The sequence below is a fragment of the Pimephales promelas genome, chromosome 25 (assembly GCF_988280905.1).
Source record: "Pimephales promelas chromosome 25, fPimPro1.hap1.1, whole genome shotgun sequence".
NCBI classification, from domain to species: Eukaryota; Metazoa; Chordata; class Actinopteri; order Cypriniformes; family Leuciscidae; genus Pimephales; species Pimephales promelas.
In genome coordinates this window covers 3,056,812-3,076,381 of record NC_142793.1, presented here as the reverse complement: position 1 = coordinate 3,076,381, position 19,570 = coordinate 3,056,812, and the positions used below count along the sequence as shown (strand labels likewise).

Here is a 19,570-nt window from a genome sequence, read left to right as displayed (position 1 = left end):
GGCCTTGGTGGGAAAACAATGGATCTAATTTTGTTGAGCCGTTCAAGGTGTTTCACAAAACGGCCTCGGACTCAGAGGAAGAGGAAGATCGAAGTGAAAGTGTCACTTTCGAGAATATAAACAATGTGCTGTGATCAGTATCCCTGCTCACCAGAGATGCGCGTCTCATAAGCTAAATCTGATATCCACCACTGACATAGAAAAATGGCTGTCTTCCAACAGTGACACAAGAGCACAAGAGTGTTCTTGCTAAATGTTCGGCACTCTGGACCAAAGCGAGCAGATAAGCATTTGCATAAGAAACTGTGGAAAAATTCAGCAGGAGAAACCTCCTTGTTCCCACGACAACGAGATGGAACTCTTTTTATGAGGTTTTGTGCAGGGTCATGGACATCCCCATCACTGACCTGCACAACTTATGCACCCAGCTGGGCATCAGGTGCATTACTGACAGGGAGTACCAGTTTATTAAAGAGTACTGTGTGATTCTCAAACCGCTGGCCGTAGCCCCAGACATTCTTCAAGTGGAGGAAAACTGCTTTTATGGAACTATCCTGCCGACACTGGAGGCCCTGATGGCAAAAACGGTGGATTTAAAAGACAGTCTTTCCCAGATGACATCTGGCCTGCCTGATGTTATAGTTGAGGTAAAATAGTTTGTTTGTCTGTTTTTTTTTGTTGTATTTGCTCATATCTTACAAGCTTTACTAAAACACTGTTGCTAAGATTTACACAACTAATTTCGATATGCCTGCCTGTATCTTGCAGGCCATAAAGACACGCTTTGCATCCACGCTGGACTGGCTGCAGTGACCATTCCTAAATTCAAACTGCGCTGGATAAAAGATAAGACTACAAAAGACGCCGCCAAGGTGCTGCTTGCTGCCGAGTGCCGTGCGCTGGAGCATCCGCTGCTTGAGGAACTGCCACCTGCACCCGTCAGGAGACGCCGTTTTCATTTACGGAGGACAGACAGGTCTAAGAGATGTTGGACACTGAAATTGCTGAGTATTTTAATTCAGGTGTCGAGATCGAAATGTTGAACAAGTTCCCCAGGACCAAGACAGTGTTTCTGCGCTTCAATACCCCACCGCCCTCCAGCGCACCCGTGGAGAGACTTTTCAGCCTCAGGAGTCTCGTTCTTCCTCTCAGGAGCAATCGACTGTCGGACAAACGTTTCGAAAATCTGCTTCTTCTACGTTTTAATCACGACTTTGAAGAGTAAATGTAAGATGAGAGGACTATGTTAAAGCGAATTTAGCTGAGTCACAAACGTTGTTACACTTTATTAATATTTTGTTTGGCTATTAAAGGAGAACTCCGGCGAACAATGAACCTTTGGTCTAATAAAACATCGGTACTTAGTCAATCGTTCTCTGAGTTTTGTTTTCATGATAATCGAATGTAAAGAGTTTTATCTCTAAAAACTGTTTAGCGTATAATGCTAGTAATGGGGGCATTGAGTAAGTAAAAAGAAATCGCTAGTTTATACCACTAACAAGGCTCAAAATAGCCCCACACTAACACAGTAACATAATGTGGGTCCATACATGCAAAACGAAGCATTGAGAACTTTGTAAGTGTACAGACCGTTTAATAAGAAGATACTTTATGAAGACAGTTCTCTTCACGTATACAGGCAGGAGCCATCTTAAAAAATACTCTCGATAAGTCGATCCCCGAACGCCGTTCATAAAGTTCAGAAGTTCATCGAACTTCATAGAGCTTACCAACTTCAGTTTAATTTTCAACGACTTTAAAGGAGAACTCCGGCGCAAAATGACCCTTCAGTTCACAGTTCACTTCGTGTATACAGACAGGAGCCATCTTGGAAAACAGTCTCGACAAGTCGAACCACGAACTGTCTGTATACACAAAGTGGACTGTCTTCATAAAGTACCTTCTTATTAAACGGTCTGTACACTTACACAGTTCTCAATGCTTCGTTTTGTATGTATGGACCCTCATTATGTCACTGTGTTAGTGTGGGGCTATTTTGAGCCTTGTTAATGGTATAAACTAGCGATTTCTTTTTACTTAGTCAATGCCCCCATTACTAGCATTATACGCTAAACAGTTTTTAGAGATAAAACTCTTTACATTCGATTATCATGAAAACAAATCTCAGAGAATGGTTGACTACGTACCAATGTTTTATTAGACCAAAGGTTCATTGTTCGCCGGAGTTCTCCTTTAAGCCATTTGTCATTTGCCTGTGTGACAGTGAATGATTTTATTCGGTTTGTAATCATTTTTGTTTGACAGACAGCTGTTAATTTCTGTTAGATCTGTTAGACTGGTTGTTCATTTCCAACTGCATTAGAGTTAAAGAAAAAATATAGGCTAGCCTAGGCTACCCGGTCGGATGACTGACGTTATTCATAAAAGGCAATTCTAAAATGTGTAGTTTTACTGTATTGGGGAGTCCGACGGGGTCCAGGGGTCCGATAGCGTGTTCCAAGTCCTGTCAATATCCAGCAACTTCGAACAGCCATTGAAAAGGGGTGGACCAACATTCCACCTCCCAATAGAGTTAAACTGCACGTTTTAGAGTGCCCTTTTATTGTGCCCATTCTAAGGCACACCAGTGTAATAATCATGCCATGTCTAATCAGCATCTTGAGGTGGATGGATTATAAATAAAGTTTAAACGTGCTAATGTGAATTGCCTTTATAGAGTTCTGTTTGTTCTGAGAATAGAAATGACTTTCCTCACTGGAATTCCTCCACAACATTCTAAAACAGCTTCCGGAAGCTATAAATACTACATTAAGGCAATACTAAGATAGCATTCTATGCATGCCTGTCAATACTCAATAACTCAAGGACGTTAGACCTCTGCCAAAAGTGTGTCTGCATGCGTTCAGCTTTTAGAATATAAAGCTTACAAAATGTTTAATCATACACTAGCACTAAGATCCAGAATCTAAATTATTAAACCTAAATTTATGGGCAGGAAAAAAATAAGTAACACTAACCTAAATAGAACCATAACCCAAATCCTAAAAATGACAAAAGTTCAAAACTACTAGAACTTAACTTAAAATGAAAATGATAATAAATAATAAAAGCTATGTTAATAAATTATATAAATAATACTGTTTTATATATTCAAAAAGATGAGATTCTTCCTTTTGCTGCGGTCTAAAACTCTTTATAATGATACTCTGCAGAAAGATCTTTTTAAATATTTTATGATCAATTATTTGTTTAAAGTTATTTTGAAAAGAAAGAATAAACCCTGCTTATTCCAACATTTCTGTGCATACAAAACCTCTGTTCAACCCTTACTAATAGCACCTCCTTAACAAAAAACAATTTTACCTCAGGACACAGTGATTTATGAGGTCATGCATTTAAAATGTTCTCTGATCTGTAAAGTGGATGTCAGCAAGCAGTAACTTCAGTGCATTCACAAATAGTCATCAAGTTCAAGTACATCAAGTACATGATCTAAAGTGCTTCCATCATAAAATCTGCAATGAAAGGGTCAGCTGAGGCTGAATTCCGTCCATTGGTTGATGAAGGTTGCAGAATTGTAGTTTCAGCTTCAGTGTTCAGCTATCTAATTGCAGTATCGTATTTCCAGAAAGCAAAAGGTGTCATGCAATGGCATCTGTTCTGTCATAAAGTAGGCCTATGAGATTTTTTGAAAAATACATGATATTTGGTCATGAAAGAGGTCATGAAAGAGGAACATACTGGTGCGCTCTGGCCCTGCTGAAGGGGGCGGTGTAGCAATCTGTTTCCTCCAGATCTGGTAACGCCTCCTTATCCAGTTTCATAGGGTTCCTTGGTAGCCAGCTTTTCATCTGACGAAATCTCAGCTGAAATTGACTGTAGAGATACATTTGCATTGTGTTATTGTCTCCAATAAATAAAAAAAACCAACAGGTAGTTTCTTAGTAGTTTCTCCATTTCAAAATAAAAGTCACCTCTAAAGTTTTCTTTTCTTATGCAAATTAAATCAAGCCTGATTTAGTCCCTGACTCAAATTAAAATGCATGTAAAATTAACAAAATGGATGTACTGAATGGGTTTTTACAACTAGAATGCAAATAAAATGAAATAATTAACTCCCAGCCATATTTGTGGAAACACAGAACAGTAAGATCAACCAGCATTATCTTACCTTCCCATATTTTTTTTCTTCCAGTCTGTGAAGTAACACTTTTTCCTGTAAAATACATATATGATATAATCACATTGAATTTACTTATAGTATGAAGTATAGCAAAGTACAATGACAATGAGCTCTACCTGAAAGGCATTCTAATGTTCATTTGTTCTGCATATTTACACAGCGTGTCCCATGGGGCATGGATCTTCACAAACAGGATATCACTGTTGGTTAATGAGGGCTGTCAAAGTGAAAGACAAATCATTATCAGCATGTTATAAACCAGGGGTTCTCAAACATTTTGGTGCCAGGGACCCCTTTCAGGGGAAAAAAAATTCCAAGGACCCCCCTCATATTTATAACAGTTATTGAGCACAAAGTTAATGTGTGAGCGGCAAATGAAATATTTTTGCACAAAATGAATGGTCTCCACCCAGGGTACTATGCAGGAATTTCTAAATAGCCTACTGAGATAACGAAAGTGATCTTGCTAGGAATCACTTAGGATCCCTCACATAGGAATTTTTGATGTTCTTGATCTACACATGTGCATTTTAAGGTGTTTTACAGACGAGAAGGTCAGTATCATCGCGATGTGCATCCTTGCAACCTCAGTTGTGGGTACGGCCCTGTCACTATGCACTTTTATTTTGATAATGATCAGACTTCTAATGTCAAATCTACAGTAGCAGTGCTAGAACTGACTATTGTGCGTGCGCGCACGCGAGACGCCGGCGCGCAATTACATGGAAATTTTTCCTCAGCAGTGGAAACAGGAATACTCTTATTTATGGTTGGTCATAGATAAGACAAGAGTGCATCATCCGAAACGGTAAAGTGTCCATTTTTTTATTTGTGTATAGGCTACATTATAAATGACTACAAAATGTCATGCCTTTTAAAAATACAGAAAAGAACCGGATGCGGGTTCATGCCGTCTCTCTGTCTCCTTTCTGGCGCACGTCCCGCAAAATCAACAGCAGCGAATCTACTTGACGCAAAGACATAGATTATCTATCTATAGAAAACTTTAAGTGTCTACTTTGTATTGTTTTATGTTAAATGCTTAAGTTACTTAGGAATAAACAGCATGTTTTCAGATGATAAAGAAAACATGACTCATAGCATGGAAAAAAACGTTAGGTTGTAAATTATTTCGCGGACCCCCTGGCTTTAGCTCGCGGACCACCAGGGGTCCGCGGACCCCACTTTGAGAACCACTGTTATAAACAGTCATATAATGAAGATGTATCGGTTAGTTAGCTGGTTAGTAGCAGACTCTGTTCAAAAAGAGGGTACCAGATATTGTCTGAAAGTCTTGAAGTTTTTTTTTTTTTCTTGTAAAAGAGGCATTTAACCTTCAGAAAATGCTGATTGTTTTATTTTCTATTAATTGTACATGAAATAATAAAATTTTTGCACCTGAATCAGTTTCAAAACTCAGTGTAATTAAGTAAACATTTGAATTGTAAAATGTAAATACTGTAAAATGTATGAAATTCAGTATAAATAGTAATAATTGAAAAAGTAACAGGGTTGTAAGTTACCAGTGTCAGGGTTATATTTAGTTCCCTTTCAAGGTAAGACGCTGTGGGAATGGCCCTGTGTGCTTGCATCATGAAGCACGTGTATAATCAGTCCAATGGAGAGACGAGACCTCATAGGCAGGTGACGTCATCGGCCAGGATGTGATCGGCAGGCTGGTCCTCACCACATATATTTGTTACATTTTTTGACTTGGATCTAGGCTTCACTCCAGTGTCTAGGGTGCTTGCTTCTAAGTGTGCGCAATGACTTCACATAGAACAGCAATTTGCTATTATGGCATCATGGGTATGGTGTTCCCACAGCGTCTCGACGCAGCTTGAGTTCTCTTGAATATATAAGGGAATATCTTATTTTTAACATTTGTAACACTAGTTCCCTGAAGAGGGAACGAGACACTGCGTTGCCCTTCCATACTCAATGCGTGCCTGTGATCGACTTGCTTCAGCCTATCAGAAGCTAGCACTAGATGCAATCATGCAGGGGCATTCCCACAGAGTCTCAACGCAGCGTCTCGTTCCCTCTTCAGGGAACTAGGGGTTTTTTTTAGGGTATTTTGCTGTTACCATTTTGCTTGTGTTTCTAGTCATTATTAGTTTCCATATTTACTCATTAGTCATTCTCATTCTGTTCTTAGATCTGTTGATTACTCTGTGCATGAAACAATCGCACGACGAAGAGAATGAACTAGAATAACCTTTAATCAGGAATACATTTGAAATGCAACCACAATAACCGACAAAAGAATTGAACTGAACAGAGAGTATATATGTACGGGATAATCATAAACTAAATAAGATACAGCTGATGATAATTAATCACAAAAACTAAACAGAGCAGGAAACCAGGAACTAAACCAAAAAAGAAAGGAAATATCAGAATAAGAATCTACAACCGTAAGCGTACTCCCCACTCCCGGAAGGCACATCAACTCGCTGTAATTGATAGTTCAAGTGTGGAAGGAGGGAATGGGCTTTGGAGGAGGGTGTGGAACTGGTGATAGACAGGAAGGAGGAGGAGTCATGGAGAGAAACACCACTGTGGAGCCAACGGTGTGAAGAGCCAGGGTGGGACTTTGGCTGAATGCCCGGGCTGAACCCGGAGACCGACTGACGGAGACGGGTAGAGGCCCAAGGTGGAGCTGGTGGCTTGCGGGACAGAGGCGGAGATGGGGGCTCGGCAGACCAGGCAAAGATGGAGGGAGTGAGTACAACTGGGAAGCCAGAGGGAAGGAGAAGCCCAGTGGAGCAGAAGGGGTGGAGGGTTGACGCGGATCCAGAGACCCGGAAGTCTATGGCGGACACAGAGGAACAACTGACTGAGGCTAAGCTGGAGGGACGAAGGGGCTTATTTATTAAAGACTGTCTCTGTTACTGTATATTTTCCCATCATCGTGCGTTCATTACAAGCACCAACTGGGTACCAGGTTGTCAAGACATTTGGATCTCATGTTTTTCAAGGTTATGCCAAGAAGTACGCTAAATCTCAAACAGATTATTGAACGGATAATGCCCCTAGAGGGCAAAAAATCACATAGCATAGCTATAAGTGTAACTACAGTGTTAACATGGGTTTGAGCCTCCTTTTAATCAGAACAAATAAAAATAATAAAAAAGAAAATAATAATTACTTTTTCCTACAGGGTCAACATTTCCTGAAGGTTAAGCCCCTCATTTCCTATTACCTTGTTGAAAACAGCTTTGTTAAATTGTGTGCGTCAAAACCATTGATGGGCAGTAACGCGTTAGAAGTAACGCGTTACTGTAATCCAATTACTTTTTTCTAGTAACGAGTAAAGTAAGGGATTACAATTGAAAAAACAGTAATTAGATTACCGTTACTTCCCCGTAAACAGCCTGCGTTACTGCGTTAGTTGACCGTGATTTTGTTTAGTCAGACCGTCTCGTGACATGAGTCGTGCGGGAATAAAAATGATGAATGAGCGCCGCGACATCAGTGAGAGACGACTAGAGCGCGGGAGAGAGCAGTCGAGCTGCCAACTCTCACACACGCTCACACGACACACCCCCGATTTCTCGCGCTGAAGTGTCAATCCCGTCGGTCAAATGCCTGAAAGATGAGTTTATCTATAAATCTAACCGTTGAGCCACATTTGTGATTGACTAGTTATACCGCAAATTAGTTAAAATCTCCCGGAATCTAGAGCGAGCGCGCATGCGAGACTGTGTTCCAAAGTCCAAACTTCGTATCGCGCGCACGACGAGGAGAGCGAGAGAGAGACTTGCGTACTATGCAGAGAGCATCCTGATCTGGAAACAGGACCCCCGTTGGAGAATGTCTAAATTCTACCTCAAATCTGAGCAAGCATGTCACGAGACAGTCTCACACGTAAAGCAGCAAGCCGGTACACTAATGTGAAACTCCCCCGTCTGACATGACCGCTGCGGCTACATGCTGACTGTTTAACTCCGAAAGAAAAAAAAAGAAAAAAAAACTTGAAGCCAAAATACGGCATGCAACAGCATTTTCTGTTTTGATCAACTATTTTTACTCCTCTCTGCAATTTACTGTTAAAAGATGTCAGTGTTAATCAACTGTAATATAGTCAGGAGCGACTTTCATGATTTTATTTTATTTGTACATCTATTCAAATGAAGGATTTTACAAAATATATTTATTTTATATCCTGGAATATGTAGAAATGTATATTAACAGAAGACGGGCTGTCTTTTTCATTAAAATGGTGGAATGTGCAGAAAATATCTAAACAACAGTTTTCTTCTAGTCTGAGACTGTTGCATTTATTTGAATTTTTGCTTGATGCAATGTGCATAAAGTTAAAATATTGAAACAAATAAAACAAGTTTAAAAAAAGAGAATGTTTAATTTGATTACATTTTAGATGATGGAATATGCAGAAAGAATAGAATTAGGCTGAAAGGTCTATGCTTTAGCGTATTCAGGTCGTGCATCATGTTTTTGAAAAGTAACTTAGTAAAGTAACTAATTACTTTTGAAAATAAGTAATCAGTAAAGTAATTGGATTACTTTCTTGGAGAAGTAATCAGTAATCAGTAACTAATTACTATTTCCAAGATACTTGACCAACACTGGTCAAAACTTATTTAGACTCCATATGTGAAAAGTGGCAGAACTGGGAAAAGCGAGTATTGTTAGCAAGTTTGGAAAAAGTTATGCTCCGACATTACAAGCACATCTACGGAAGAGATGTAGAGGTAAAGAAATACTGCCAGAGTTATGCTCAGTATAAAAATAGAATGACAGATCTGGGAGAAGAAAAGTAGGTTAGATAAGTTCAGGTGTTCAGCTTACAATATAGAACACTGGTTACCAAAGAAACCACACAAGACACACAAAATTGCAAAACTTTGCAAAAGGGCCTGAGTGCCTGAAAAGGGTGTCTGGATTGCACGTTATCAAATCTTCAGAGTGATTAGAATCAAGGGTTTGCACAGAGTGCATTCGGATCTTGAGGGAGTTGAATGCATTCATTGTGATACGTTCGCTGTGGGAATCTCCACCCTTGCTAGACTCTCTCTTAAGGGATGAGATTCGAGCTTCGGCACCTCGTGGTTCAGTCCTGCTGCTGCCGAGGCGGCAGGGTGGGATTGATCCTCCTGGGGATCTGTTGCTCTCATGTTGGTTCATAAAACCGCTCCATGGCTCCACTGCCCCACATATAAGTATGTGAGTCTTTTTTCCTCCCAGATAGTATCAAGAAAAAGAAGAAGGAATCTGTATTCAGCCCCTATATTGTCTCCCATGTAGTCTAATCATTCGCATGTGGAGGGGCTGTGTGGGCAGCGGTATGTGAGGATGCCCCGCTTGCGAGCTCTCTACTGCAACCTCTGTGAATGCTCATGTCTTGCCAATGGGGGTAGAGCGAGCACGTTTGGTTCTGGAGAGAGCTGAGTGCACTCACTATCACAGTGAGGGAGCTCCCCTCCCGCTTTACTCTTTACTTGTGGGGTGAGAGTCAAATGTTTGCACCTCGTGGGCCAGGCCCCATGTCTTTGTGAAGCAGTCCATTGGCTTCTCTCGTGGACTATTTTAGGCTTTTAGACTTTTTGACTCTTGACTGATAGCCATTAGTTTGGTTCTAAAACTAAGTGAGATGTAACTGTAATGCAAGATTGCTACATGAAGGGTATTCCAAAATGTACTTAGCAATATGTATTATTAGGTTTCTTAGAATATTATATAGTTACCATAGCAACATGCTAACATCAGACTCTATTAGAATCAATTATGAGTCAAGTTTCCTGTCTTCACATCACATTAGGAGAGACATAGTGGCTGTCTATGAAGAGTTTTACTTCTAAGGTTCCATTTCAGACAGGAAGCATTTAAAGTCAGCATCCTGCAGACAGTAAGACTTTGAAGAATTTGGAGTAGAGCTAGCTTTTCAATTTTCCATTGGAATTCAAAACTGGTCAAAAGAAATGGGAGCTCTAGTGCAAGTTCTACCAGGAAGACTCTAATATCATGTCATTCTTTAATCGCGTCATTTATTAACCACAGATCTAGCCAATCACCACTCAACATATGGAGTATTAAGCCCTTTTAACACCCATTACTACGTTTGCAGAAACTGAAGCCGCTGTTCACCCCCATCCTCCCCAGCACCACCGGGTTGGTCTCTGTCCATCCATCAGAGGTACGCTCTGCCGCTGACTTCATCTTCATGCAGAAACTGCAAGTGTCTTCTACCCTTCGGACTTGGGTTACGGACTACGCCAAAGAAATGTAACATTTCATTTTGCATACAAACTGTTAAATAAATCGTATGCATACGTTCACTTGCCTCCGGAGTTTTTCTGGTAGAACTGATGGATCTGTATTCTTTCCTTAAGCACTATAATGGCGTTTTTCCATTACCAGTACCAGTTCGTCTCGACTTGGCTCGCCTAGGCTCGGCTCGACTCGGCTCGCTTTTCGTTCCGTTTTCAATTGCAGACAGTACCACCACAAACAGTACCCAGTCGTCAAAGCCTTTCGTTCCACGTTGCCCTATCAAGCTCTCGCTGGAGCCTCTCTTCGGCCACCAAACAAAGGAAAGTCTGCACCTCCTCGTTTGACCATGGCGTATTCTTCCGAGTTGTCATAATAAAAGTAGTTTAGTAACTATCTCTGGCTAAACTATTTAAACATGGCGGGGTTATTCTGGATACTCCATCTGGCGCGTGCAATGATGACGCAGTGAATGGTGACGATTCTCTCTGACCAATCAGCAGTCGGCACTGTTTTCACGTCACATTTTAGGATCGCCTTAGCTCGCTCAGAACCTCGCCGGAGGTGGTACAAAAAAAGTACCCGAAAGCAGGTACAGGTACAACTTTTAAACAATGGAGAACCAAACAAAGGCGAGGCGAGCCGAGTTGAGTCGAGTTGGTACTGTGTAGTGGAAAAGCGCCATAAGAGTCAATCCAAACAAATGATGTTAAAATACAACAGTCATCTAGTTAAAAATATTGTTCTATACCTCCTTTTCCAGCATTAGACCTTCCGCTCGCAGGTTCCTCTCAAACGTGCACCTCTTCTCCACCTGAAGGCTGGATTTCTTATACACCAAGATGTAGTCGATGCGCTTCTTCCCATCTCTAAACATCAACCCTGAGGGGTTTTGTAAATTGTTCCCCTGAAAACAATCAGAACATGTCTTTATTTCATTAGATTTTATTAGAAAATATGAAGCAATAGAACTTACTTTTTACATAGTTTTTACACTTTTATTCATTTAGCTGATGCTTTTATCCAAAGCGACTTACAATTGCTACTGTATATATGTAAGTGTCTTGCTCAGGGACACTTTGGTGTCTCACAGTGGATTCAAACCTGGGTCTCTCACACCAAAGACATGTGTCTTATCCACTGCGCAACCACCACAACCCCATCTGGTGTTGAACTGTTCAGATTTAATCCTTAAACCCTCAGAAATGTCAAAAATCACTTTTGAGGAAGAACTGTAATTTATTTTGCAAAAAACAACAAAAAAACTGGAAAGGCTTGTTACCACACACATTTTTATAACCATAGATAAAAAAAAAAAATTAACCTCACTCGAATTTCAAGAAGAATTCAGTTTTTTTGCTGTTGTCTTACAAATTGACGTCTATATTCATTTTTTAACTAAGGACATGCTTTTTACATTTTCAGAAAAAAATCTCTACTCAAGATTGAATTCATTACCAAGCATGAATTTGGAGGAATAGGTTGGTAGCATCTTAGCAGTTGCCACCAAGAAGGGAGATGTTGTACCTGTATGGATTCCGTGCGGGCCTCTAGCTTTCCTCTGGACACCGGCTTCTGCTGGACATGGTGCGTTTCATCTGTTTTAGGTGCAAAATCCCCCGCCTCCCTCTCTTCCATATAGGCATCCTGACCTGTGTCTGTTCAAGAGTGAAATATTGGAGAATATTATTGGAGTGGAAATCAACAAATCCACCTAAAGCCTCAATGTGGTTATGTGATCTAATATCATATTTAAAATTAGAGAAAATTAAATATTTAATGAAAGGATCGGTTGAAAAATTTTATCAGACTTGGCAACCCATGATTACATATTTTGAGAAGATGAGGACTCTCCCACCTATTGATCAATGTTAGATGTGATTGTCAATTTGGGTATTGTTCTGTAGTTATGTACGGACCACGAACATGTCAGAATTTCATTATTGGCTATGTATGTTTATTTATTTTATTATTTATTTTTATTTATTTATTTATTTATTTTTTGTATTTTGTTTTTTTTTTTTTTTTTTTTTGGGGGGGGGGGATATTATTATTATTGATATTTTTGTTTTGACTTGTATGTAATATATTGTTATTTATTTTGGCGGAATGGGTTATTGTGGGGGAAAAACTTTAACTTTGATTGTATCTGCTTTATGTTAATGCTTTCTGTTAATGCTTTGAAAAAGTTGATAAATAAATATATATAAAAAAAAAAAAAAAAGAGTGAAATATTGGGTTCTATGATAATAACTTGTGATAAATACAAATGTGCATCTGGTGCATAAAAAAAAAACATTTAGAAATGTTTTATTTATCGTTTTGTACTTGTTTATGTAATTTTTTAGTGATTTTTAGCCTTTTAATTAATATCATGTTAAAGGTGCAGTCTGTAGTTTTTTCTCTTTGTCGCCATCTCTGTTCGAAATCTGCAATTGCAGTTATTGGCGGAATTGTCAACTTTACCTGGGTTGTACCTCGGCACGGCACAGCGCGTATGAATCCAATGTTTTGAGGAGAGTGTGTGGCTGTCAGTCACCGCGCCGGTGTGGATACTGCAATCACAGATTCTACTTTTGGAAGTATGACCAACATTAGAATTTCGTTAGAAATAACATCCACTTTTGTTCTGACCAACTAAGCGCAAAAAAGCTAACGTTCTAAATCTAGCTATCTAACGATCGCTTATAATATCACATCAAACCATGCAAATTATATATTTTTTTTCCACAAATTGTTAATGTTAACAACATTAGCATTGGTCACCACATTTAATGCCCTTCCAATATTTATCCTTGTTTTCACAAGGGCCGGTTGCAGTCTCTTGTTGTTTGCAGCCACTCTTTTGCATTTTACAACGGGTGAGTATCCAGTTGTCACCGGTGATTGTCGTTTAAACCTTTCTGGATCCGCCATCAAATTGATAAGTTTATATCAAGTGCTGTGAGTTAAGGCTATAAATCTCCAACATCCTCACACACAATATATTGTAGCCGAGACTCCTTCTTTATGTGTACAGATCTGACGTAATGACGCAAAGACATGCTTGAATCTCCCGTGGAAATCCACCAGTACCATTGGAATTAAAAACATTATTACAAGCTTACCGCTTTGAATCGAGCTCGGTTATGTACTTGCTCAACAATTTATTTACAGACTTAATGTAAATAATTATAAGACTTATTAGGGCTTCCTTGCAGTATCCTGGTTGAGAAAGACTGTTCTACAAGGAAATTAGCTAAAAAAAATGTGTTGGCTGAGCAAGAAAGTAGCATATATCTGGTGCCAGAACATTCTTAAAGGTACTATATGCAACTTTTCTTTTAAAATGAATCATTTGTATTGCCTCTCTCTCTCTCGTTGTGGTTTCCACAAAAAATATTTAGCAGCTAATCAGCATATCAGAATTTCTGAAAGGTCATATGACATTGAAGACTGCAGTAATGATGCTGAAAATTCAGCTTTGCCATCTCAGGAATGAAGTAACCCTAAGTGAGCATAATACATCATTGTCTGTAGTCCCCTAGGTAATGTTCCAGTTCTGCCGTCGTACAGTCATTACAAAAGTCAGACCTGAAGATTCTTTGTGTGAGCATGTGGACCAAAGCCACAGAATAACTCAAATCAGCTGGCTTAGAACAACCGTCTCATTATCCATTATTCATTCAGTTGTGTTGAGCTCATCAAGTCATGTGCTTCTGCTAAAAGATCTTCTGGCAGCAGCGTTGTGTCCAAATGATGGCCATTAGTGGGTGGTAGTAAACTCAAGGGAGAATGCAATGCGCTTCTTTAGAGGATTGTGGCAGTGTCAGCACATGGAAAGGATCCCAGCACCTTCACATCTCGTCTACACACCTGTGGAGCTAATGCGGGTTAATGACTGCAGCAGCAATCTCAGAGAAGAGAAGATAAAGTGGACAAATACTGGGGATGAAATCAATAACTTTGTGTTGGCAGTTTTTTTTTTAATGCTTGTTGCTTAAATTCAAGGTCCTTTGTCAAACAAAAACCAACCTTTCAAATTCAGTTAGGTCTATAACACCTAAAGAAAACCATTTCCAATCTGCCTGACAAGCGTAGTACACTTCTGCAAGTACATGACCTGCATTATCCAAGTCCTGATGGCACCACATGGCCTTTCACTAGTGACTAGCCTTAGCTGTGAGGAAAATGCAAAATATCACCCTCTTAAGAGAAATAGGGGTAACACTTTAGAATACTGTAATTAATTTCTAACTACAAAGTAATCTTAACATTATAATAACTACAATCAACTAACAAGAAACTGATTAATTAATTAGTTTGTAATACTAATTGAATGTCTCGGTTGAATGTGGGGTTAAGTAGGGCCTCAGCTCCCCCATTGGATTCATTGGGGTGGGCAAACTGGACAAACTGCATTATATCCTATGTCCATTAAGACTTTTATATTCATTAAGTAGGCGTTCACTCTTATGGTGCGTTCACACCGGACGCGAATAGCGCGTCAGGCGCGAATGATTTCAATGTTAATTCAATGCAAAGACGCGTTACGCGCGTAAAAATTCCTCGTTCGCGAGATTAATTGCACGAATTGAGCTTGTGGTGCGTTAAGCGCGAATTATTTAGTTAGTGCCATTTGTGCATTCACGCGTTTGACGCGAATTCGCGTCTGCCGCCCGAGTTGAAAAATCTGAACTTTGGCGTGAATTGGCGCCGTGTTAACCAATCAGGAGCTGCTTGCTCACGTGGTGAAGTGTCTGGATGCTTCAATAAATTATTTTGTTAATATGACTAAATGCATGTTGGGATTATGCACAACAAAGCAAATGTTTTATTATCACTTAAAACATTATTTCTATATACGAGACATGTTCATTTTGTATTGAATGTTATTAATTCCATATCTAGATTATATGAAATAGTATTATGATGTAAAGACAATCAACATACATGTGCATAAATTCGTGTCTGGACGTGAGAGAGAAAATAATCACGGGACAGGTTAATAACTTTTGGAAGCTGGCTCGATTTATCATCAAAACAAAAATAAATGACCGCTAGATTAGATGGATGAGGGCGAGGGTGATCCTCGCTCAGATGCGGGACAACAGGTCATCAAACTGGGCGCGGGACAGGCGGAAGTACCGCTGACAGCGGCCGTCATCCAGCGCAGCTCCTGGAGCGAGCAAATGGTGAAACTAGCCAAATGGTTCACCTCAGAAGGGTCCGGTGGACACAAATACGGCGACGATGATCCCCACGCCGCTGTTCTGCTCTCCAGAGTAAATAAAGAGCGGTGACTCTCTTGATGAATGCTCGATCGACATCGGCAAAAACAATGGCCGCCAACGGATTTCGATTTTGACGCGCGTCACACGCGTAAATTTCGCTTCAAACTTTTGTTTTTACGCGCGTTAGTTTCACTCTTGACACGCGAATTAACACAAAGTGGTCAAGCGTCAACCTAGGCGCGTCAGGCGCGAATTTGACGCGCTATTCACGCCTGGTGTGAACGCACAATTACACTACGTCTGTTTCACTGAGGTTTTTATACCTTACATGCTCCGTTTGGTAACCTCTCTAGAACCTTCTCAGAAATACAGCCGAGATGTTAGTGAGGCGCCTGAGTCGGTGTTGTGTATCCCCCCATTATAGCCCTCCTCTTGGGCTTCTGGCCGAGGCCTGTCCCGCAAGGGAGGGAGGAAGGTGTAACTGCCAAGTCTTCCCTTGCTATGGAGCAGAGAAGCTTGGGGTTTTCACTAACGCCTGAAAATCCAGGCTTAGGAGTGCAACTATTAAACTTTTGCAGGTCACACAGGATGCGCCCTGGGATTGACGCACTTTTGACTCTGACTAAGCGCTGTAGAATCATTGAGGGCTATGTCGTCTGTGAATATTCACAGCTTGGTGAGGCAGGCACCCCTTCAGCATGGCATAGTGTGTATTGCTTCCCCGTAGCATTAACACCAAGACGAAGTGTCGAAGTTCCAATTCAAAAGAGAACGTCTGGTTACGTATTTAACCCCGGCTCTCTGAGCAACAGCATTAAAGGAGTGGTTCACTTTAAAAAAAAAAACTTTTGCTGATAATTTACTCACCCCCATGTCATCCAAAATGTCCATGTCTTTCTTTCTTCAGTCGAAAAGAAATTAAGGTTTTTGATGAAAACATTCCAGGATTTTTCTCCATATAATGGACTTCAATGGGAACCAAACGGTTCACGGTCCAAAAGACAGTTTCAGTGCAAACTGTTCAAAGGGCTTTAAACGACACCAGATGACGAATAAGGGTCTTATCAAGCGAAACGATCACTCATTTAATAAAAAAGTTTGATAAGCTCAAATGCTCACCTTGCTCTGTTCTGTGATGAGTGTTCGTGACTCTCCTGTTCGAACTCGTTCATCAAAATCAACGAATCTTTTCCCGTTCGTTTCGTTCGTTGAATGAACCAAATGACACAAAAAAAGATTTGTTCATTTTGATGAACGAGTTCGAACAGGAGAGTCACGAACACTCATCACAGAACAGAGCAAGAGCATTTGAGCTTATAAAACGTAAACTTTGTTATTTATTTTTTAAATGATCGATCGTTTCGCTTGTTAAGACCCTTATTCATTGTCTGATATTGTTTAAAGCCCTTTGAACAGTTTACACTGAAACTGTCTTTTGGACCTTGAACCTTTTGGTTCCCATTGAAGTCCATTATATGGAGAAAAATCCTGGAATGTTTTCATCAAAAACCTTAATTTCTTTTCGACTGAAGAAAGAAAGACATGGACATCTTGGATGACATGGGGGCGAGTAAATTATCAGCAAAAGAAAGTGAACTACTCCTTTAATGGCAAATTTGTTCAAATGAATGAAATTGTGTTTTATTTCATTTACAATAAAACTATCAAAAACTCGCATACCCTACTGTACGTTACAATAATACGGTAAAATTACCGAGGTAAATGTCAATGTCAAATTTTATGCCATCTTGCAAGTTCATGATGGCACAATTACGACTCCCCAATTTGTAAATACGAACTTCCCAGGAGGACTTGAGTCACCATGAGTGCATCTACTTGGATAAATGATATAAGAATGTGAATCATACGAAAAATTTTAAAGGACAAGTTTGGTATTTTACACTTAAAGTCCTGTTTTAAGATCGTTTCTGATGAAATAGAACGGTTCAGATTGAAATTTGGACACATGCTACAGTACCGAGAATTTTCGGTTTCGTGGATGCACACAATGGTTGCACAGGTGCACTGGAACAATCCTCCCTAAAACGCATTAAAGGAGAACTCCGGCGAACAATGAACCTTTGGTCTAATAAAACACCGGTAAATAGTCAACCGTTCTCTGAGATTTGTTTTCATGATAATCGAATGTAAAGAGTTTTATCTCTAAAAACTGTTTAGCGTATAATGCTAGTAATGGAGACATTGACTATTGACTTCCAACAGGTTGTATCGTAGTTTTTGTCCAACTCCATTTCATCTTTGGCAGCGATTTTTGTGTGAGCATATCAGTGAACACCCCAGAGCACTCGGTGAGTTTCACCATCTAAACAATCTTAAAACAGGGCTCTAAGTGTGAAATACCAAACATGTCCTTTAAGAGATAAAGTAAGCCAACTCTGCCCCTAAAAATAACCATCATACGAAAACCTATGAATGAGATTTCTTATTGAGATTTTAATTTCATACAAATGACCAATTCACCAAAAGGTAATAGATATTAATTGAGATTATGATTGTGAATTTGAAACACTGAAGGGTTTGTTATGTGTATTATTAGTTAGGATATGCTATCATGCTAATAGGTTAGCTTGCTAACATGATCTAACTAAAAAGACCAAGAAAAGCTCTGCTAGCGCTCACCTGTGGGAGGAGGTATGATGTGTGTGCAGGAGGCACTGACGCTGTGACTGTATGTTTTGCGGTCAGGACTCAGAGGCACAGACAGGAAGTGATTGAGGTTCTCAGGATGTGTCTGACTCTGAGCCAGACATGGCAAACTGCGGCGGGACGACTTTAGCGTTTTCTCCTTCAAAATCTCACTGATGCTGGTGTGCATACCTGTGACAGAGAAACAGAAAAGAAAAATACACAACTGAGACATGGGATTAAAAAAAATCTAAAATTCTACGTTGAAAAATTCATACGGCATTGACACATTGAGCAATTAATAAAAACACACAATTTGTGTGGCAGGTGGTTGTATTGAAGTGTGAATGAATACCAACGGACACATATTAACCCAAATATTATTAATAATATTATACTTTTGTCCCATGTGTCTAGAATCAGTGTAATCTGAATCTGATCCTAAGGCCCTGTAATGCAATACACCAGTAAAACTCATTACGCTGTCAAATGCAAAGGTATTGTGATCACAGTAAGGATAACCAGTGCATTACATTTATGTAATTAAATAACTCCTCAGAGTCAGTCTTTATTGACTCACAAGGTCATCTAATGAACTACATTCACAAACTACATTTCAATATCACATGGGACATGCGGTTTGCAATAGCGACAGAAGATGCTAGGTTGGTAACACAATAATAATTTCCATTATATGGGCCATAAAAAAAGTTGATATGGAACATTTGATAATAGGTTTCATTTATAATATTAGGTATTGTATTAGTTATCATGAACATTTTAATAATCTTTCTACATGTAGACCTACTATTTATGAACCTTTCAAGTTTAGAAATAAGCATTAGTCTATGAATGAATATGAATTTACAAATTTACACTAACAGTAACAGAGCTGTAAATGATGTAAATATGTTGTTTATTTTTAGATCAAACGAACTAGTCTAGTCTATTTATACTTAAAAGGACAACTCCGGCGCAAAATGAACCTTTGGTCTAATTACACATTGCTACCTAGTCAACCGTTATCAGAGATTTGTTTTCATGATTGCCGAATGTTTTAGTTTTATCTCTAAAAACAGTTTAGCCTATAACGCTAGTTCAATGCTAGTATATAGGGCATAGAGTAATGACAAATAAAAATCGCTTGTTATTACCACTAACAAGGCTCAAAATAGCCTTGAACTTTGAACTTTGAGAACTTTGTCAGTGTCCACACAGTTTAATAAGAAGATATTTTATACACAGTCAACTTCGCGAATACAGGAAGACGCCATCTTTGAAAAATAGTCTCTACCAGTCGATCTACGAACGCCGATCCAAGTGAGCTGAACTG

The 19,570-nt window shown here is 39.5% G+C and overlaps 1 protein-coding gene across 7 annotated transcripts in view; it reads right to left on the bottom strand.

The window, feature by feature from the left end:
• ano3 (anoctamin 3) overlaps positions 1-19,570 on the bottom strand; it is a 149,616-nt gene that overhangs the window by 62,048 nt on the left and 67,998 nt on the right. For 6 of the 7 annotated variants that reach the window (XM_089127566.1, XM_039656763.2, XM_089127564.1 and 3 more), the window contains exons 2-7: positions 18,232-18,429; positions 11,906-12,036; positions 11,130-11,285; positions 4,261-4,361; positions 4,133-4,177; positions 3,703-3,837 (exon numbers count right to left, since the gene is read on the bottom strand). In XM_089127566.1, the coding sequence (XP_088983692.1) occupies positions 3,703-3,837; positions 4,133-4,177; positions 4,261-4,361; positions 11,130-11,285; positions 11,906-12,036; positions 18,232-18,427 (764 nt within the window). In that variant the 5' untranslated portion in view covers positions 18,428-18,429. Of the gene's footprint in view, positions 1-3,702; positions 3,838-4,132; positions 4,178-4,260; positions 4,362-11,129; positions 11,286-11,905; positions 12,037-18,231; positions 18,430-19,391; positions 19,433-19,570 lie in introns of those variants that run through there. The other variant, XM_089127567.1, reaches the window with a different exon arrangement.